The sequence below is a fragment of the Thermobia domestica genome, chromosome 16 (assembly GCF_964235325.1).
Source record: "Thermobia domestica chromosome 16, izTheDome1.hap1.1, whole genome shotgun sequence".
Classification (NCBI taxonomy): domain Eukaryota; kingdom Metazoa; phylum Arthropoda; class Insecta; order Zygentoma; family Lepismatidae; genus Thermobia; species Thermobia domestica.
In genome coordinates this window covers 126,029,498-126,049,958 of record NC_137469.1, presented here as the reverse complement: position 1 = coordinate 126,049,958, position 20,461 = coordinate 126,029,498, and the positions used below count along the sequence as shown (strand labels likewise).

The following is a 20,461-nucleotide window of genomic DNA, read 5'->3' as shown; positions in this document are numbered from 1 at the left end:
GCCAACTGACGGGTATTTTCTGAGGTTCAACTGTATATTTCACGGGGGGCGCGATGGCTCACTGGTAGAGCGTTCACCTCCGGTGTTTGGGGTCCCTGGTTCGATCCCAGCTCGCGCCATGTGAACTTTGTGGTGGACAAACACCGTGCTCGTGGGTTTTCTCGGGGTTCTCCCGTTTCCTCCCACTTTCTTCATTCCGCTATTTCACTCATCTCTCATAATCACCGTCTCTTTTAGCCTAACCGGCATAATCGTGGGACGTAAAACTTAAAGATTTCATTTCATTTTTTGTATATTTCACGATTTAAAATGCAATAATTTTAAGTTTGTTTTGAAGATTAGAAGCAAGTGCCGGTAATATTTTTTTTTTTTTCTTAAGAGTTATCAACCCTAGTCCTTAGAGTTTTCAAGATAAATTGGTTGTAAGCTGTAACCGTATTTCCCAACGTTTGATGGTAACAATGCAAGAACTACACTAAGAAGGCTGACACTTAATTCATGAATATTACAAGAGTTGCCTAATATTTACAACAAAATGTTGTATATGTTACTTACTCACCATCTTGTCTTTAATCGTTGGAAAATAAAGACGATGTGTAAGTCACTCTCTTACTCTGTCCAAATCTTTTGCTCACTATTATCAATCATTTCTATTAGTTAAATTAAACGATGTCATTGAATGTCTTTTGGTTCAAATTTGAAAATCACTATTTCACCTATAAGTTTATCCAAAATATGCATTAACAGACCATCTTTTATATAGACTCTATATCGGGTGTTCCAGATAAAACTGTAATGCTTTATAAATCACAAACAGTTGGAGATAAAAGAACAAAACAAACAATGAAAAAGGTAAATATCAGAGAGCACATCGAATGGAATATTCTGCTTATCCTACAAGGGCCTCTATCATAGGTATCCGAGGAGTCTTCCGAGAATTTTAAGTAACAAGGTACGTACTTTTTAATATCATTGAAAAGATCATTGTAAAACAAGCAACTTTTATAGGGAAAATATCACGGGAGCACTGTTTACAGCACCATTTAATTACTAATGAACTCCTGTGCAATCAAATAAAACTTGCAATGGTTGTAAATCACTGTGGCTGGAACTAAAAAGAATGAAACGAAAGGTGAAATAGGAGAATGTTAGAAGGCGCATCGTACTGAGTACTCTGCTTGCCCTACAGGGCCTCTTATCTTGAGGTCCCGGGACCACCCTAAAATTTTAAATTGAAAGGTATGCAATTTGATTCTTCATTCAAAAGAATATAGAAAAAACAAACAAAGGAGAAAGAGAACTAAAGAAATTGAAGAGATTACATTAAAGGTGGGGAAATGGGCTCAGAAGGTAATACAAACATTACTATAACAATGTGTTCTAGAAAGTTCTTGCAAGCAAGTAAGCGACCTCCAAAAAAATCCCTAGTTACATGGATGTCATCTTGAGTTGAGTTGATTTTGAGTTTAACGCCCCTTTCAGCAGCGAGCCTATATGAGACAGGACCTACTGATTAATGTGGAATCCGAACCACATGAGCTCCCGCCTGGAATCGAATCCGGGTTTCCCACGCCAAAGGCACGTATGCTAAGCGCTTAGCCACGAAGGAGCTCGTGGATATCATATTGTTAGTGTCATAATGAATATCTTCTTGGGGACATACTTCAGTATTCGTCTTGCCTAAATAGGTGACAGGGTTTTGGTCAGCATAAAATTTGGGTTTTACAAAATAATTTGTTTTTTTTTTTTAATTTTTCTCTACACATGAGCTTCCACACTGATATATATAATTTTGTTGTTCTCTATGAGGTTTATCATTGTCTCATGTTTGGCGCTTCTTTCGATAAACGGTGATAACATTGTAGAACTTAGCTATACTCACTTTCCATGTCACTTCAATTGAACTGCTTGTTATGTTTGTCGCTTTTAAATCATAGTCTCTTGAAGGACCTAAAAAAATAAATAACGAACATAATTATTTAAATATTTGTTCACTTCTTAACTTAACATACAAGTTGGCCGATTCCAAATAATCTCTTGTCCGCTTTATAGAACTTTAGGGAAATCAAGTTTTTATCACTTCAACTCCTATACCTGAAAATAAACAAAATAAGTTTTATAAAACAAAATAAATGCCTTAACATGTTAAATAGCATAGATTAGCTAAAATATACATGTTTTGCTTATAAGATTGAAAATCATTTCTGAGCAAGGGACAATTTCGGATTGTAATAGAAGCAAGATATGTTTAGAAATTGATCAAAATGGACAAGAGATATTCTGAAATCTAGTTAAGATATTTTGGTTTCAAAAAGGGGAAAATATACGATCTACATTGTGTAAAATAAGGCAAAGCACCGAGAACATGGATAGTTGTCGCCCGGGGCAAGAACTCGCCTTAACGCTCCCCTCCCACCTGACCAACCAAACCAAAATGCTCCCCGACTACACATGATATTGGCATCACACAGTAGTTCTCCTATTCCAATTTTTATTCAGGTGATGAAACTTCAGGTACTTTATTCAGGTGGCAGTACATAATCTAATTTTTTGTACAAGACAAAACACCAAACTAATTAGTATTTGACTGCCAAATAATCTGAGAGTAGCATGCTTCACGGTGGAATTATATCGGGATTGCATATGTGTAGAATGAATCAACAGTCTATTCTTTTAGAATATAATATGTAATTATGAGAAACAGTCAAGCTGTCGTCTCAAGTATTATATTCGGACATGTTGCAAATCTCTTAAATCCATGGGGCCGCGGTGGCTCAGTGGTAGAGCGTTCACCTCTGGTGCATGGGGTCTCGGGTTCAAACCCTGCTCCCGCCAAGTGAACTTTGTGGTGGACAAACACCGTGTGCGTGGGTTTTCTCGGGGTTCTCCCGTTTCCTCCCACTTTCTTCATTCCACCATTTCATTCATTTCTCATAATCACCGTCTCCTTTAGCCTAACCGGCATAACCGTGGGACGTAAAACTCAAAGATTTCATTTCATTTTTTTCTCTTAAATCCATGTAAGTTAAATCAAAACACAAAAATGTGGAACTAAAATTTAACTTTTTGGGCTCTTTTAGCTGCAAATGTTTTACAATTCCCTCAAAAGATGAACAAAATTTAAGATGCTGTGGACCAAAATGATAGGATCTACGGCGCTTCAAGATTTGAATATACTATATATATATATATATATATATATATATATATATATATATATATATATATATATATATATATGTACAGTAGCGTAGCCAGGATGTGCGTTTGGGGGGAACAAGTGCTGTTATAGGTACATATAGAAAAATTACAAATAAAAAATATATAAACATAAAAACATATAAAAAAATTACAAACATTAAGTACCAAAGTACATTGTCGGACCTCTTTGGGGGGGCCCGGTCCCTCTGGGCCCCCCTTCCCTACGCGACTATATAAATATATATATATAGGGTGTCTGAAAAGTCCCCTCGCATAGGGGGTAACTATGTTATTATCAGAGTTACAACAAAATGCAAGAGGAGAAACCGTCTCCAAATATGTTTTCAATCTAAGTAATTTTTTTAAATCGAATGGGCTGTTTGGACTTTACACTCTTTATGCGCCCAATATTAAATGAAAATGTAACGTTGCCATTTACCTGAACCCTAACATAAGTGAATGAAGTTACTGTCTTTTATGCTAACGTGTCGATGACCAGCTCTCATTTCAAACAAATTTAGTGATGCCATTTTTATGTCCTCTGTCAGCACCGAAGCTATATAGGACGGGACCTACAACGTAAAGTGGGATCCGAGCCACTATGAAAGACTAAAAATGATAATGAAATCCAAGGTAAAAAATACAACAAAGACCTCTTTGTTCGAGGCGGGATTGGAACCTGCTATCCCTAATAAGTTGATGGCCTAGCCTTCTAAACTACATTACTATCCAGGCCGATTAAAAGCGAAATGAGGTAGCAATAAAATAATTATATTTCCAGTGTGAGTATGGTAATATTACAGTAATATTATCATGTGATGTGTAGGAGAGGAAGTAAAAGAATGTGTCACTTAACACGAAAGACATAAACCAAGAAAGTACTGTGCCAAATTTGGTTAAGATAATCTGGAAAAGCAATTTTTAGAGTTAGAAAACAAGGGTTTGTTTCCTCGCGTGTAACATTTTGTTTTCGTGAGTTGTCTGCTTATTCACCGGGGCCACGGAAATGAAATGCAGATCCTTCATTTTTTCTAATACATTCCTTTATTACCCTCTGATGTCACATATCAGACTTCACCATTGTACAACTTGAGTACACGTAGCTCCAACAGTGTGCAACACTGTATCACTACACATCACTGTTATGTTTAGTGATAATTATGCATTTTAAATTTGTGCATATTTGTATATGATGCTATTTCAAACAAAATATTTTTATGCTGAGTTGACAACACTGCTTCATGTATGGCAACACTGTGGTTTTCGATACAACATTTTTCTCTCATTGCATTGTGCACCTTTTGTTTTGATTGCTTTAACTTTTTTTCAAGATACTTAAAACGTATATATTTCCATTATATATATATATTTGTATATTCAAATCTTAAAGCTCCGTAAGTCATATTCTTCTGCTAAATAGCACCTTTAATTTTGCTCATTTTCATTTCTCATAGTGCTCTATCAGATGTACTACGTTGTGATTTGAGCGACTATTTGTTGGACCTTCCCTTGTGATGTAATTTTTTATGTTCTTTATTATGGTAAAACTCTTTCCCTTGCCTTATAGTGAAAATAAATATTTGCCCAGTTTTGCGTCCCCCAATCCGTCAACCGGGGTACAAGCCCCGTTTGCCCCCTAGTTACGTCACTGAGGCAAAGCAGTGGACAATGCTAAAGGGAGAATGGAAGCCTTCGAAATGCGTTCCAACAGTAGGTCGAAAATTAAATGGGTGGAAAGGGCGTGCAGTTAGGTCTAGTGTGGAAAATTGCAGAAGAGGAAAGGAATAAATTGTGGACTAGTTCAAAAGGAATAATTTACGATGACTGGATATATTACGGGACATGAAGGAATCACGCTATTGACTATGGAGGGAATGACAGACAGAAAAGTACTAATAGGAAGTTCGCAAATAAAATATACGGAACAAATAATATACGAAATAGGGAAGAACAACTACAAGAAAATGAGAAGTCTGGCTTAGAATAGAGAAGACTGGTTTATCTGCATGAAAATAATTTAGAGGTTACTGACCCAATGAGAAGAAATAATAGTAAGATATTTGTGAAAACTCATATTATACTTTCCTAAGTTTTAACACCAAAATATTCGCTACAAACTTAAATTGTACCTAATTGTAAACAGAAGATAGAAGTTAGAAAAGGTGAAATTTTCTATATATAAAATACACCTTCCTTAAGGATTCCGTGAGAAGTAGTCTAGAACTGTAAGTGGATAATAAATGTATTAGTAACTTCTGCGTTCAAATTCATTTCCTAGTAATATTTCCTCCTCGTATGTTCCTACAACCGTCTTTAAAACTATTTTTGTAGTTCGAATGGTAACACAGGATTCATTTTGTGCATAATCGTTGTTGAAGTTTGTAGTAAATCGGAACAAAAGTATGTTTGGCATTCTTTTATTAAAAGTATACATTTAATGTTATATTCTTTTCTCTTTATCACGTGCTTTGTGTTTATATGATTTCTATTTCATCTTCGGGGCAGCACACTTACCGACGAACCTTAAATTTTGTTGATATAATATTGTCATGTAAGGAACTGGCGCAAATCCCGGGAGGACGAGGGGGACATGTCCCCCCAATCTTGGACCTGAGGGGGACTGTCCCCCCAATAATCTGACGTGAAAAGAGCTTTTTGGGATAAGTGTGATGATTTATGTCCGACTACCACAAAGGAATTTAAGATGAAATTGATTTCTCTTGGCTTTTTTATTTGTTAAAAAGAATCGTATTCTGTAGTATTTCAAACTGAACTTTGTGCTGTGGTGCGTTTAGTAGTCTCATCAATATGTATTAATTCCATTTCCGCTAATTGGGCACAAATTGCAATAAATGCCAGAGGAGGATATGTCCCTCTCCTCAAGCTGGAAAGTTGTCTCAGCTGTAGATACGGGCACAAATTCCGGGGATATGTCCCCTCAACATTGGAATTGGGGGCTCTCCCAATAATCCGGTTTGAAAAGTGCTTTTTGCAGATAAGCGTGATGATTTGTGCCCGACTGCCACAAAGGAAAGTGAGATGAAATTGGTTTCTCTTGCCTTTTCCATTTTTAATGAAAATGAAGGTGTGCGACTGTGCGTGACGTAACCTGATGTGAAATCTTATATCCTCGTCTGCCTAGGCCCTAGCATACGAAGAGTATATACACTATCCAATGTCAGTAGAACCCACCTTTTCAGTAAATGCGCATTTCATCTATTTGTAGTATCACTCTAGGCATCTATTCATGCTTCGTAAGCTAATTAACTCTATGGCCTATGGAACCCGGAGGTTCAATGCCGTGTTCAAAAGCTCACCACTGACTTCTGCCCTTAGCCAACTGGATTCAGTTTCTACTTTGTATTCCTATCTCTGCGAGATCCGTCTTAATATTGTTCTCCCATCTGCGCCTTGGACTTCCTAATCGTCGTTTTCCGATTGGTCTTTCATCCTAGCTACATGACCTGCCCACCTAAGCTTCCTAGACTTGATGACTCTAAGAATGTTTGGTAAACCGTATAAATTATGTAGTTCTTCGTTATGAAGTTTCCGGCATTCCCCATTCCCGTTCCTCTTGGGTCCGAATATTCGTCTCAGGATCTTGTTTTTAAATACTTTCAGTCTATGTTCTTCCCTTAGAGTAAGCGACCATGTTTCGCAACCATACAGAACAACAGGCATGATTATCGTCTTATATATTTTAAGTTTCAAATTCCTCGACAGAATTCACGACCACAAGAGATTTTGAAGTGAATAACAACATGAATTCCCTGTTTTTAGTCAACATTTAATTTCTTCGTGAATATGATTTTCGTTTGTTAATATTGATCTTAGATATTTGAAAGTATCCACTTTATCAAAATTATTATTTAATATTTTAACGCATTCATAATTTGTCCTATTACGGTCCCGACGCACTTCCATGTATTTAGTTTTCTCTGCATTTACTTCTAACCCATATCCCTGCATAAGACCTTTGCATTTCTTTCTATTGTTCTCCTATCATCCCCTATTAAATTTACTTCACCAGCATACGCCATAACCTGGTGGACACCATTCAACTCTAGGCCCTGGTTGCTATCTTTGATTTTCCTTATGGCGTATTCCAGGACAAAGTTGAATAATAATGGCGACAACGCATCTCCTTGTTTCAGGCCATTCTTGACGTAAAAGCTCGTGGACAAAAATTTTCCTACCCGGACTTTACTTTGGGATTCATTTAAACATACCTTCATTAATCTAATTAGCTTTCTCACAAGGAAGGGTCACGCAGTGGCTCCGCTGAGATCCGAACGAGACAATTGTGTTTGCATTTGATATGTTATAACTAGATGAATTCCAAAGTTATACGTGCCACCGAGCGGAATATCGGGAGTTACAACATATTTTGTAATGTAAGAACTACAAAAAAATACCTGGTAGAATAGTTTGAACCGAGTCATTTGTTCGGAAACGGTTGGGTAAGTGGAAAACTCGGCCAACACGTATCCCATCATTTTCAACGACAAACATTTTTGGGGTAAAAACTTTGTCCCAGGGTCCCCCGCAGGGTTCCAGACGGGATCCAACTCAAAATTTTCAAATGGCAAGGGGGGTTAAGTGGCACATCATTTGAAAGCTGTTGTAAAATGAAAGAAAATGCAGCAAGTCTCGACTCTTTACAACAACCGTATGCAAAACGGCGACGTGTCAAAGTGTAATCAAAAAATTAATTGAAAAGTGCATGGTCACCCCTATAAATCGGAAACGGTAAGACAAATGTGAAAACAGGAAAGGATGTGTGGCATTATTTTCAAAGTATAACAATTTAAGTGAAAACGTCTTGTCCCAGGGTCCCCACATGGTCCCAGGTGGGGTCCAACTAAAATGTTTCAAATGGCAAGAGAGGTACGACATCGTTTGAAAGCTGTTGTTAAGTGAAAGAAGATGGAGAACGTCTCGACTTTCTACGACAACCCAGTCCAAAATTGCGGTGGGTCAAAATGTAAACAAAGGCTTAATTGAAAATCTATGGCCACCTTGAATCCAAGAGGGCCGCTTAAAACCTATATCGAAAGGATAAGCATACCAAACTGCTGAAGCTACGAAAACAAATTTGGCATTAATGTTGATTAGTAAATGACTAAAATATGCAAAATGTACAAAAACGCAACAAAATTGTTGTACTTTGAAAATAATGCCACACTCCCTTTCCTATTTTCATATTTGTCTCACCTTTTCCGATTTATAGGGGTAACCATGGACTTTTCAATTAAGTTTTTGTTTACCTTTTTACCCACCGCCATTTTGCACAGTGTTGTTGTAGAGAGACGAGACTTGCTGCATTTTCTTTCATTTTACAACAGCTTTCAAATGATGTGCCACCTAACACCCTTGCCATTTGAAAATTTTGAGTTGGACCCCGTCTGGGACCCTGCGGGGGACACTAGGACAAAGTTTTTACCCCAAAAATGTTTGTCGTTGAAAATGATGGGATACGTATTGTCCGAGTTTTCCATTTACCCAACTGTTTCCGAACAAATGACTCGGTTCAAATTATTCTGCCAGCTTTGTAGCTTTAATATTACAAAATATGTTGTAACTCACGATACTCCGCCCGGTGGCACGTATAACTTTGGGATTCGTCTAATTATAGCATATCAAATGCAAACACAATTGTCTCGTTCGGATCTCAGCGGAGCCACTGCGTGACCCTTCCTTGTCAGTATTCCAAATTCTGTAAGAACGTTGCACAGTGTTTCTCTCCTAACCGAGTCGTAAGCTTTTCTAAAATGAATAAATAGTTGATGTACCGGGGTATTGTATTCCCACTTCTTTTCGAGTATTTGGCGAATGGTAAATTCTGATCGGTAGTTGATCGATTTCGTCTAAATCAGCACTGAAAATTCCCAATAATTTCATCTGCCTATGGGGTCAATCTTGCTAATAAAATGTTTGAAAGGATTTTATCAGATGTTAACAGAAGAGAGAGGCCAAGATAATTATTAGTCAGTTTTGTCGCCTTTCTTGTGGATTGGAACAATGATTGATTCTTTCCACTCTTGTGGCAATTCTTCCTTGTTCCAGATAAGGAGAATGAGTTTGTGTATCTTGTTCCACAATTTTTCGCCTCTAACTAAAATTAACTCATCCGGAATTTCGTCTACACCCGTAGATTTGTGTTTTTCTAATTTCTTTATAGCAATTTCTACTTCTATTTGGTTGGGTTCTGGAATATACGGTTCTGCGATGTGTATCTCGCTTTCTCCACGCACCTTAGTTTTTGGCTGCGTGTTAAGCAAATCATCAAAGAAATCTTTCCATCTATTTAAAATGCTATCTGTATCAGTGAGAACTCTTCCATCAGCTTTCTTTAATATATAAGAACGAGGTTGATAGCCTTTCTTAAATTCATTGATCCCTTATAGATGTCCCGAATGTTTTTATTTTTACTATTATCTTCAAGTTCCTTAATTTTAGCTTTAAAAAAATCTTCTAAAAGTTCTTTGTTCGTTCTTTGTTCTAAAAGTTTTGGAAGTTTCCCGCCTGATGTCTATGAAATTTTGTGTATTTTTTTCATAAATAGAAGCTTTGCTTTGTATATACTTGAACACAAAGAAACTATTTGCTGAGCAAAACAATATATTCACATAAAAACTACATATGTGTTACAATTTCGCCAACTAACACGTTTGTAGTTTTTTATGTGAATATATTGTTTTGCTCAGCAAACAGTTTGTTTGTGTTTGTGTAGTTATTTAATTCGAATTTTGTAGCCAACGTAATTTTGCCTGTTTTCTCTTCTCTGCTAGTTTAATGCATTCCTGGTCGAACCATAGTTTGTTCCTATATATTTCCGCGTGTCCCAATTTTGCTTTAGAAAGAGGATGCTTCGTAAGCAAAGAAAAGAATTCAATTACTGGAATATTTTTCTCCAATCTTAAGGTTACATCTGTTAATTGAAGAATATATGACATGCGTCAGATTTCTATAATCCTGTAATGTTATTGAGATTATCATCATTTTGCTCAAATACGAGTATTATTTCGTCATACATCATTGATATTCTATCTTCATAGTTTTGGGAAAGTCATTATTTATATTATTTTAAAACAATTTTAACGTGGATCTTTGTGGATGCCTAATTAGAAACATACCAATTATAAATATGCATGTTTTCAGATTTCACAATGCATGTTTTCAGATTTCAGATTTCACGTCACTGATTTGTAATACTGATACAGTATGTACTACTACTCAATTACATCGCCTAATATATAATATACTCTATAATATTTTCACCTAAGAAATCAGATTCATCTACCGTAATATGAGTTTCATCTCCCTTCCCTAGAATAAACCACAAATCTGCCCACCTCCCAATGTTGAAGACAACCAATGGCGTATTTAGGATTTTGTTTCGAGGGGCTATGCCCAATACAAGGAAGGAAGTGGGCAATTGCCCACCTGAGTTTGAGAATAAAATATATTTTAATTTATGCATAAATTGAAGTTATAATGGCAAGAATTGCAGACCGATAAATCCTATATAATATAATACAAAAATTTAGGAGTGAAAGTAAACCTTTTTTTCTATTCATACAAGAAAAAGAAAGCATCCTCTTGGCCTACCTAATTTCCTGGGCTAATTATTCTCCCGTTTTGATTTTCTTTAATTCAAACATTTCCCTATTTTAAAAATAACTAAACGATATATTTTTTTCTTTGTTATAATAACAGCGGTCGATAAAGTATGACAGGCGAAACGAAAGAAAGTAACATCTAGAAAAAGAAACAGAAGAGTAGAAATGACGAAAGAAGAACAAAAGAACGCACTTCTTACATTAGTCTAGGCTCTGCCCATAAGAGCTGTAGAAAAGTCGGGGATGACAGCAAATCTCTTCTGAACCTGTTAGAGAGTGATCAATTAATGAAAAAAATTGAAGGTAACATTTCCGCAACCGGGGCTTTCATTGTGAAATTCAATATTCAAAATGGCGCCCGCGCACAAGTACCAAATTATATTTGAACTGAAATATCTTCTCACAGAAACAAGTTAGAAACTTCGTTTTTGTACCAAATTAAAGATAATTGATAGTAGAAGTAAGAAAACTGGATATATTGTTTGCATGTTGCCGCAATATTTAAAAGAACGGTTATTTGGGCCAAATGAGCTTTTCTCGTTTATCTTTTTTTCATTTCATAACAAATACCTATGAAGTTATTAAAAATATGAAAACGCAGCCCAAACTAATTAAAGGAGCATAATCTTATCTTTCTATCGTTACCAATATCTTTAGTAGATCTTAAAAAATGACAGAGGTATTTAAATTTAAGTGGCGCAGGATGTAGCGTTTTTTGGACTAGTTAATAAATTACCGGAAAAAACTCAGTACGCGCAAAACTTTCAAAGCTATTACTTTTCAACAAATTAAAATAGTCCATTCATTTTATCGATAAATTAAAGGTAATAGATTGCTGTGTCGTAGGAAGTGAAATAATAATGTTATTGCATTTGTCAAATATTATTATTAACATGTTTGTTCATATATTATGTAGCTAATGTTGCAGACTCTAATGTGGACAGTGGAATAATAAAAATCCATAATTGGCACCAATATCCTAGACAATGACTATAGAAAACCTGTTTGGCATCTCCCTATCCCGAGACACCTCTTCCTCTGCATAAGTATTAGACGTAAATGCCTTGATCATTTGCCAGAATCGTGACAAATCTTCAGGTAAAACAATGTCGTCTGTCCGAGGGAGAGAAGACGTTATACCTGCGGCTGAAATTCGCAAGGATGGTGTTCTGAAAAGACTTAAGGATCTTCAGCGAGGTGCAGAATTTGTGTATCATTGTAATGACGCATTCAATATGTTATATTCAAACAAGAATGTGTTGTTACGGAAGAAAAAGAAAAGAGAACGTAGTGAAACTGAGGAGCTGGATCAAAGTTCAATAAAATCTCTATCTGAGCCAATGGCAAAGAAAATGAGAGTAGATATTCCAGTTCGACAATCAACATCTTCAAACAATAAAGCAAGAAATGTTTTATGTGTAGTATGTGGGAAGAGAAAAACAACGAAATTAAACAAAAGTACACAATATGTGAATGAAATCATGCAACTACATTTTTATCCGGAACCATGTTCTTTAAAGATGACGAATTTAAGAGAACTTGTGATTTGGAGGATAAATTACCTGTTTTCGGTGCAGATCTCTATTATCATAAGGCCTGTCTTGAGCACTATCTTCTGAAGTTCAATAAATATTCTCAGAAATCAGATGGCACAACTACCGAGTCCAAGAAAACTAATAAAAGTGCAGTGTTTAATAAAGTGGCGCCAATTATCGAGAAACTATTGGATAAGGGTGTGTATTACCATTGTCGGAAATTCGACTTCATTAATGCAAACAGTGAACTGACTTTTAATAACAACGAAGTTGAACTTTGGAGAAAAAGTAAAGTTTACGAAGCCTTCGAAAAGAAATAAACCGATTCTAGGTTTCAACTCATTATTTAGTGCTGAATAAGTAGCTGACAAAATGAGATCGATTAACATACTTACGAGTGCAGCGAAAGAAGTACGAACGGCTTTCCTTCACACATATTTAGGTATTGAAGGAGAATTTGGGGACAGTCAGCAACTTCGTAAGTCCTGGCCAACAACTAGAATTCTTCAACCTCTTTTGGATTTCCTAGCATAAGTGCTACAAGTGGTGAAGCTGAACATTATATCTGGGACGCATGCAAAGATCTACATATCACTGACGAAGATAGTGGAAATGATCTTTAAGAATTTTCCGACCAACAAAATCTAAATTTTCAGAATCTATTGAAATCAATCTTCCAGACTGTATTCTATAATATATATCGTAGTAGGAAAGCAACCTCCATGCATTTGATGGTGGCACATTCAATGCATGAGAAATGCAAAATCAGACAACTGATCTCAACTATAAATAAATTAAGTGTGTCAGTTGGCTATAAAGATATCATGCAAGGACGAAGCAATCTTGCACAATATACACTAAAGACCTGTTCCTCCACCTTGTCTTTCTCAAGCCACTTTCAGGGTGGTAGTTTCGCGGTAGGAGCTATGAACAATTTCGACCATTAAGAGGCTACTCTGTCAGGAATCCCTGATAGCCACGATACAGTCATGGTGCTATACCGGGAAGTGCCAACAAAAGTCCCATCGAAACCGAAATTGTCGAAGTCGGTATTAGCAAGACCTCCAGTCATCTTCGATCCTTGCTTCCATCTCAGCAATTGAAGAAATAAGAAAGGAAGGTACAACCTATACCGATTCAAAACACGCTGACAATTTTTCCCAAACTGTATGATTTGGACATCGATAATCTGCGTCAGAAGGAGTTTACTCAAGACATAATGCATGCTGCATACGACCTCGAAACTAAAGAATCCACTCTAACGCGGGGTATTATGAATGCGATAATAACGGATTCAGATGTTTCCAAGAAACATGTTGGCTTTCTTCCAGTACTGACGTATCTAGTAACGGAATATAATCGTGTATACACAGCAATGAAAAAAACTTCCAGAGCCTACTTATACACTCAAACCAATCTTCAATGCCTGTAGTATATGACGAAGGAGTGTATCACATTGATGCCGAAATTCAACTTAGGAGCAGTGAATTTTCAAACATTGTCCTCACGCTAGGATCATTCCACATGACCTTCTTGTCTGTACAAGAAAGTACATTTCTGGTAGTGGTTTGGAGACTCTTTTCATAGAAAATTTTTGGGTCCAAAGTAACCGAGAGTATTCTAAAGAGAACTATCTACGTTAGGGCTGTGAGAGGTATGTTTATGATTGTAGATGTGTTTATGCTAAAGGGAAAGCTTTCCTGGAGAAAGAATTTGAATATTGTGCGCCTGTCATCCAGCAGTTCGTTGACACTATTACAATTATGAAAGAAAGACAAGCTTAACGTGCTCTTATCAGTTCTTGAAGTTGGTCATTAATTCAGCTGAAATATCGAAGCTTTGCAGAATTTTTCAGAGAAACTCAGCTCAATCTCAGAGCAGTGCCACTCCCTTGAACAGTTTTTACATGCTTTGTTTCCGCTGAAAAGCCTTATAAGAGCTGACCGGGAAGGATACTGGCCGCTGCATCTGTATATTGTACAGCAGTTGCTACTGATATTCATGGCATTCAATCGAATCAATTTCCTGTGGTGCGCGTCCCTCTATCTTGAACAAATTAGAAATTTGCAGACTCAACACCCGGAAATAAATGCTCAGTACATGAACGGGCACTTCGTAGTCAGAAGAACGAACAATGTATTTAGCGCAATTGGTGCTGATATGATACTTGGACAGATTATAAATAGATCTAAGAAATCATTGGAAGGAATTATGGGTCAGACGCGCAGAAAGAATTTTATTACGGAGCGGGAACTGCCGTACCACGAAGTTCTTTCGACATGCCAAATCTTCAGTCAGATTCTTGGTATATCACAGACCATGAGTTCCTTGGTAATGTACTTGATGAAGTTCGTAACTCTGTTAACAGAATGGTAAAATTTTATGGAGCGCAGGGAAATCCCGTACAAAGTTCACCGTCCTGTAAAGTTGTACCATTTCATGTCGCATGAAGTTGTACCAGATTCTATTGCAGAAGAAATCTTGAATTACCTGACACGTAGCCATGAAGCTTATGTGGCACTCCGAAACGAGCCATTTTTGTACAAAACAATTCCGTTGTCGAAGATCATTCACAGACGAAAACTTCCACTGTTTCGTCAAGCAAATAAAGTAGTCTACTTTGTCTACTTTGCAAAAGTTGTTGGGACTGTCTGAGTGAGTTTTCGAAGGATATTCATCAATGAATACAGCAATTATTGCTGATGTTATGAACCAACTTCGTAAAACTCGAGTGAAGGGTATAGCTGATTTGCTGGTCTGTTTGATGCATTCTTCAGGAGCTGCAGCAATGTTTAAACACGCACTCGCAGGGATATTATGTTACTATCTAATTACCTCGGTCAAAAATATGGAAAGACAGCAAAGGATAACAACCTTACCTATACTACTAGCTAATCTGTCATGTACATATTCCTACCGGTGCAAATGGAGAGGTTTTGAGCTTTCTCGGAAAACAAAATTGAAATTCAAGATGTCTTAAAAGACTCCCTCTGCACAAAAGCAAAGTTTATCGTCTTTGAAATGTGTCAGAGTGAATTACTGCTTGAAAATGGATCAACTCCTGCTATATCTGTCACTGCCTCTTCAATTGTTCAAAAAATTACATGAGTGTTTCATGCTGGGTGTCGGTAATTTTACATTATGCTCTGAAAAGAAATGTGTAAATATACTCAAAAGCACAGGTAAAGTCATATATTCGTAAAAATTTTGAAACTGTAGAAAACCTTAGTTAACTATTACTAGCTCTCACAAGCACACATGATATTACCATCAAATTAAAGTAAGTTCTCATGACATCAAAGTCTGCAAAATAAAAGAATATAATAATTACTAGCTACTTATTATATGAACAAACATGTTAATAATAATATTTGACAAATGCAATAACATTATTATTTCACTTCCTACGACACAGCAATCTATTACCTTTAATTTATCGATAAAATGAATGGACTATTTTAATTTGTTGAAAAGTAATAGCTTTGGAATTTTGCGCGTAATAAGTTTTTTCGGTAATTTATTAAACAGTCCAAAAAACGCTACACCCTGCGCCACTTAAATTTAAATAGCTCCGTCATGTTTTAAGATCTACTAAAGATATTGGTAATGATAGAAAGCTAAGATTATGCTCCTTTAATTAGTTTGGGCTGCGTTTTCATATTTTTAATAACTTCATAGGTATTTGTTATGAAATGAAAAAAGATAAACGAGAAAAACTCATTTTTGACCCAAATAACCTTTATTTTTAAATATTGCGGCAACATGCAAACAATATATCCAGTTTTCTTACTTCTACTATCAATTATCTTTAATTTGGTACAAAAATGACGTTTCTAACTTGTTTCTGTGAGAAGATATTTCAGTTCAAATATAATTTGGTACTTGTGCGCGGGCGCCATTTTGAATATTGAATTTCACAATGAAAGCCCCGGTTGCGGAAGTGTTACCTTCGATTTTTTTCATTAATTGATCACCCTCTAACAGGTTCTGAAGAGATCTGCTGTCATCCCCGACTTTTCTACAGCTCTTATGGACAGAGTCTGGATTACATGGAATGAAATTTGACAAATACGGTGTTATTCCTGAACAAAGAGCATAAGAAAATGGAAAGACAATGAAATTCTTAGAAATGGTAAGAAGGATTATTGTTGTACGTGGAATGCGAAAAACTAACAAATTTATTTCGGGGAGAGCTTGAGCCCGACAGCCCCCGAAATACGGCCACAGAAGACAATTCTGCTCTCCTGATCCTCCAGAGCATTGTTTTTCAACTTCATAAATATTTGAGCATCGCTTATATATATATATATATATATATATATATATATATATATATATATAATATGGGAAAGTTCTTACCCGTCCCCCCAATGTTGAAGACAGATTTGCGCCGATGATGTAAGGTACTAAGCTGGGAACAATAGAAAAGCTGTTCTTCATTCGCATTTCATCAGGAAAGATTATAAAAATTTGTACTTCAGAACTCCATACTGGAAACATTTTACACTTGTTTAAGTTATTTTGGACGTCCAAGTAGGTATTAAGGAACTTCACCAAAGCAAGATTGATTGAAGTAATCCAATGTTAATCGGAAGTGGAATAGTGGTAGATATTTATTGTGCAGGTCTTTTGTTTCTGAGCTATTGGTCATCAAAGTGACTTTGAGAAACATTATGTGTGATATGCTGTGAACGATACTATTCCGATCTTGACCAAATTTGGAATGACATTGGATCTATTGTACCTTAATGTGTTCATGAAATATCATGATATACAGACCATTCATTCTCAAGTTACTGACTACATAATTTGGGTTTCGACTTCATGAAATTAAGAAAATTCACTAAATCACGATCGATAAAACCCATCAATCTTGTTCAAACTTGGTATGGTGATAAATGCTGACAAACTTTGTAGCCTAAATAATAGTTTGTGTACACTCTACATATTGTCTCGGTTGGCCGGCCTTCTGCTTGTCATTTACATTTGAATAACTACATTAGTTTCCCGATTACGGAAAAATGCCCTTCGTTTTATTATTTTTTAAAGCAAACCTGTTATAAATGCACATTGCATTTTACTTAACGTTTAACATTTTATTCCATGCTAATTATCGTTCTTAACACGAATTAGTGATATTTTTTCCGAAAATTTGACTAAGTTCAAAGGCCAAATTTCACGGATAATAGCTCGGAAACAAGAACTTGCAACAGAAAATATTTTATATGCTTACTAAGCAGATCAAGGTCTATCTTCATGCCGTTCGTCCAGATCAAATATATACTGTACATCACATATGTCCCTAAGATTGATTTCTTATAAACAGAAATCAAAGAAGAACCAAAGGAGTTATAATTATAATTCAGAAAATTCGTCGTATAGGGTGTGGTGAATAATGAAAATATTTTGATTTTCTAGGAAACAATAACTATGTTCTATAATGTTCTTTACATCTAGTCCCAATTATAAATTAAATGGTAGAATGCCTGTTCTTTGTTAAGGAAATAATTAAAGTTTATGAAGAGTGATTGAAAGATACATACTTTTTGTGGTTTCAAACGAGTTGTTGATTTTCATTGCACTGAAGTTCAGTTTCATTGGGGTTAGATAAAAGCTCACTCACGTTTTTCCCATTAGGGATCATATTTCGAAAAAAAAACTACATATTATCGTTAGCCTAGATTGCATAGGAAATATTTATACGACATTTCAAAGTTGTATCCCTCTAGTTCTGAAGAACAGAAATAGAATTTTCAGGATTCCTTTTTTAACCTTTAGGTTTGCAACTCACAATATTTGCAACCTAGGGCATTATTTCTTCAAATTTCAAAGTTCTATTCCTAATAGTTTCGGAGACGTGGACAATGCCAGAAAAAGACTCCCTTCGGGAGTCGAATCTAGCAAACATCCACCTTATGGCAATCTAGGTATAAGAAGATTGTTTTGCAAGATCCCAAGGCTTAACTGGAAATAGTTTCGAAATCTACTAATGGCTTACTTACCAGTGAGTCAGTCAGTAGATTTACTCTTGTAGATTTGAAAGTTGAATCAATATCATTGTTACTTTATGAATAGTGTATCATTGGAGTAGTACATTATTTTCTTACAATTTTACATACATTATGGCGCGAGCAAGGACGCTCATGTTGTGGTTTCCAAGGGTGGGCAAGTATAAGCGACGTTTCAAAAATAGATTCAAATTTTGCTATAACTAATGTAAAAATTCTATTGGATTTTCGATATTCTGAAGTACAATTTCCTCTAGGGAGGGCGAGCGCTCCACCTTGCCCCCCCCCTGATGGTCGCTCTTGGATGCGAGTCTTATTTTTAAACAAAAAAGGCACATTTCAATGTAAAAACTTATTTGAAAGGAGAATAAAAGCATGTCTATAACAAGGACTTCTAAATTTGGACTCAATATATGAAATATACATTTAAAAAATTAAATTTCTTCTCATGGTTCTTATGCAAGTTACTTTATAAATATGAATATACATACTCTCACAACTTGTTCGACCCTCTGCAATTGGTACATCATCTCCATCATATGAATTCCCATCAGCAACAATCAAGATCACCTTGAGTTGGTATAGGTGGCCAGGTAGAAGACCAGTGACGTTAGATATCACTAATCCTTGTGGCGACTCGCTAATTATTGTAGGTTCCAATTCCAACCAATCACGTTTGTACTCTTCCTGTGAAACAATTCGATAGATTAAAGTCTTAACCCATTAGTGCATATGATCCGAAAAAATGTGAATTCGTTGTCAATAACTAAAACCGTTAACAAAAGTAACCAAGCCTTAACTTTGTATGAAGAATAAAATATTATTTATTATAAAAACATTGGTGAAATATAGGCTTATTAGTCAAGTATTTCCCGTGTATGTGATATTTTTTATGGCGCTTGCTGCCCACTACAATCGAAAATTTTAGGTAGACTCCGCTACAGACGTTTAAAGTGCTCTAAGCATACCCCAAAATAACAAATTGTACGCAAATATTACCTCTAGGAAACTTCATGCACTAATGGGCTAAACATAACAAAAATATTAGCATAATTAAAATGTGTAATATTTATTATTATTATTATTAATAATTCTGATTTCGATTGGATGAACAAAAACTTTGCAATTGAGAAGCAAAAGTGAATATTTTCTTAATAGGTCAACCAGTCTCCGAATTATGCTACTAGCTGCCTAGTTAGGTCACTTAATTACAATTAATCAGTACTTTTACAAAAATCTTTTACTTAGTGATTCATATTCTCTCTTACTGACGAGACTATAACGTTCATTGCGGACCTCGAGTGCAAAAGTTTACTTGTTATGTGGAACAAAGGTTCCTATGATGGTTTCACACCTGTTCTTGAAACTGCTTCTGGTATAAGTATCGTCAGGAATAACAAAGAAAAGAAACATAAAAGAAGTTTCTGCAAAACATAATCTTCTACGAATAGTAAGACAAAAAAAAAAGGATGATCCTATTGTGTTACAATATGATCCTATAGGGCCTACCCCACATTTTACTTCTTGCGTTTTCTGTCTCTATTGCATAACCAACTCATTGTAACTTAGCATTCCTCAGAAAATTGATATTTTAGCACTAAGACGCGAGTCGTCATAAAACTAGTCCAATAAATATATTTTACAAATCTCATCTATTTTTTGTTGTTGTTCATGTTCTATAATCCCGTAGATTTATATTTTTATTTGCATCATTCTTCATCTGTGTGCATAGCCTAAAATCTACCACTACTGATATATACTCTACATATCTATGTATAGTATTGTTGATTTAAAAACTAATATTTTTCGAGCGTACTCAAACCATTACAAAGTAACCTATAATATGTGTACTTTAGAATATTTATTTAGTAAATTCCTTATCTTTGCTTTTCCAATAGTTTTGGAAAATGACTTTTTTAGGACACTTATCTCAATTACCTAAGTGTTTATCTTATTTTTTTTTAACGCAAATCCAGAGGAAAAATCGCACAGGTTTAAGTTGGGGATATTGAAGACCATTTATTGTTTCCTCGATGTGAGATCATTTTATTCGGAAACATGTTGCGAAGCGGGGTCGTAACTTGAATAGACAAAT

The 20,461-nt window shown here is 35.7% G+C and overlaps 1 protein-coding gene across 1 annotated transcript in view; it reads right to left on the bottom strand.

Annotated features, from left to right (window-relative positions):
• Positions 1 to 20,461, bottom strand: part of LOC145673397 (uncharacterized) — a 345,560-nt gene that overhangs the window by 19,623 nt on the left and 305,476 nt on the right. The window contains exons 20-21 of the mRNA XM_081743057.1: positions 18,858 to 19,053; positions 1,883 to 1,950 (exon numbers count right to left, since the gene is read on the bottom strand). Of these exons, the coding sequence (XP_081599183.1) occupies positions 1,883 to 1,950; positions 18,858 to 19,053 (264 nt within the window). The remainder of the gene's footprint in view (positions 1 to 1,882; positions 1,951 to 18,857; positions 19,054 to 20,461) is intronic.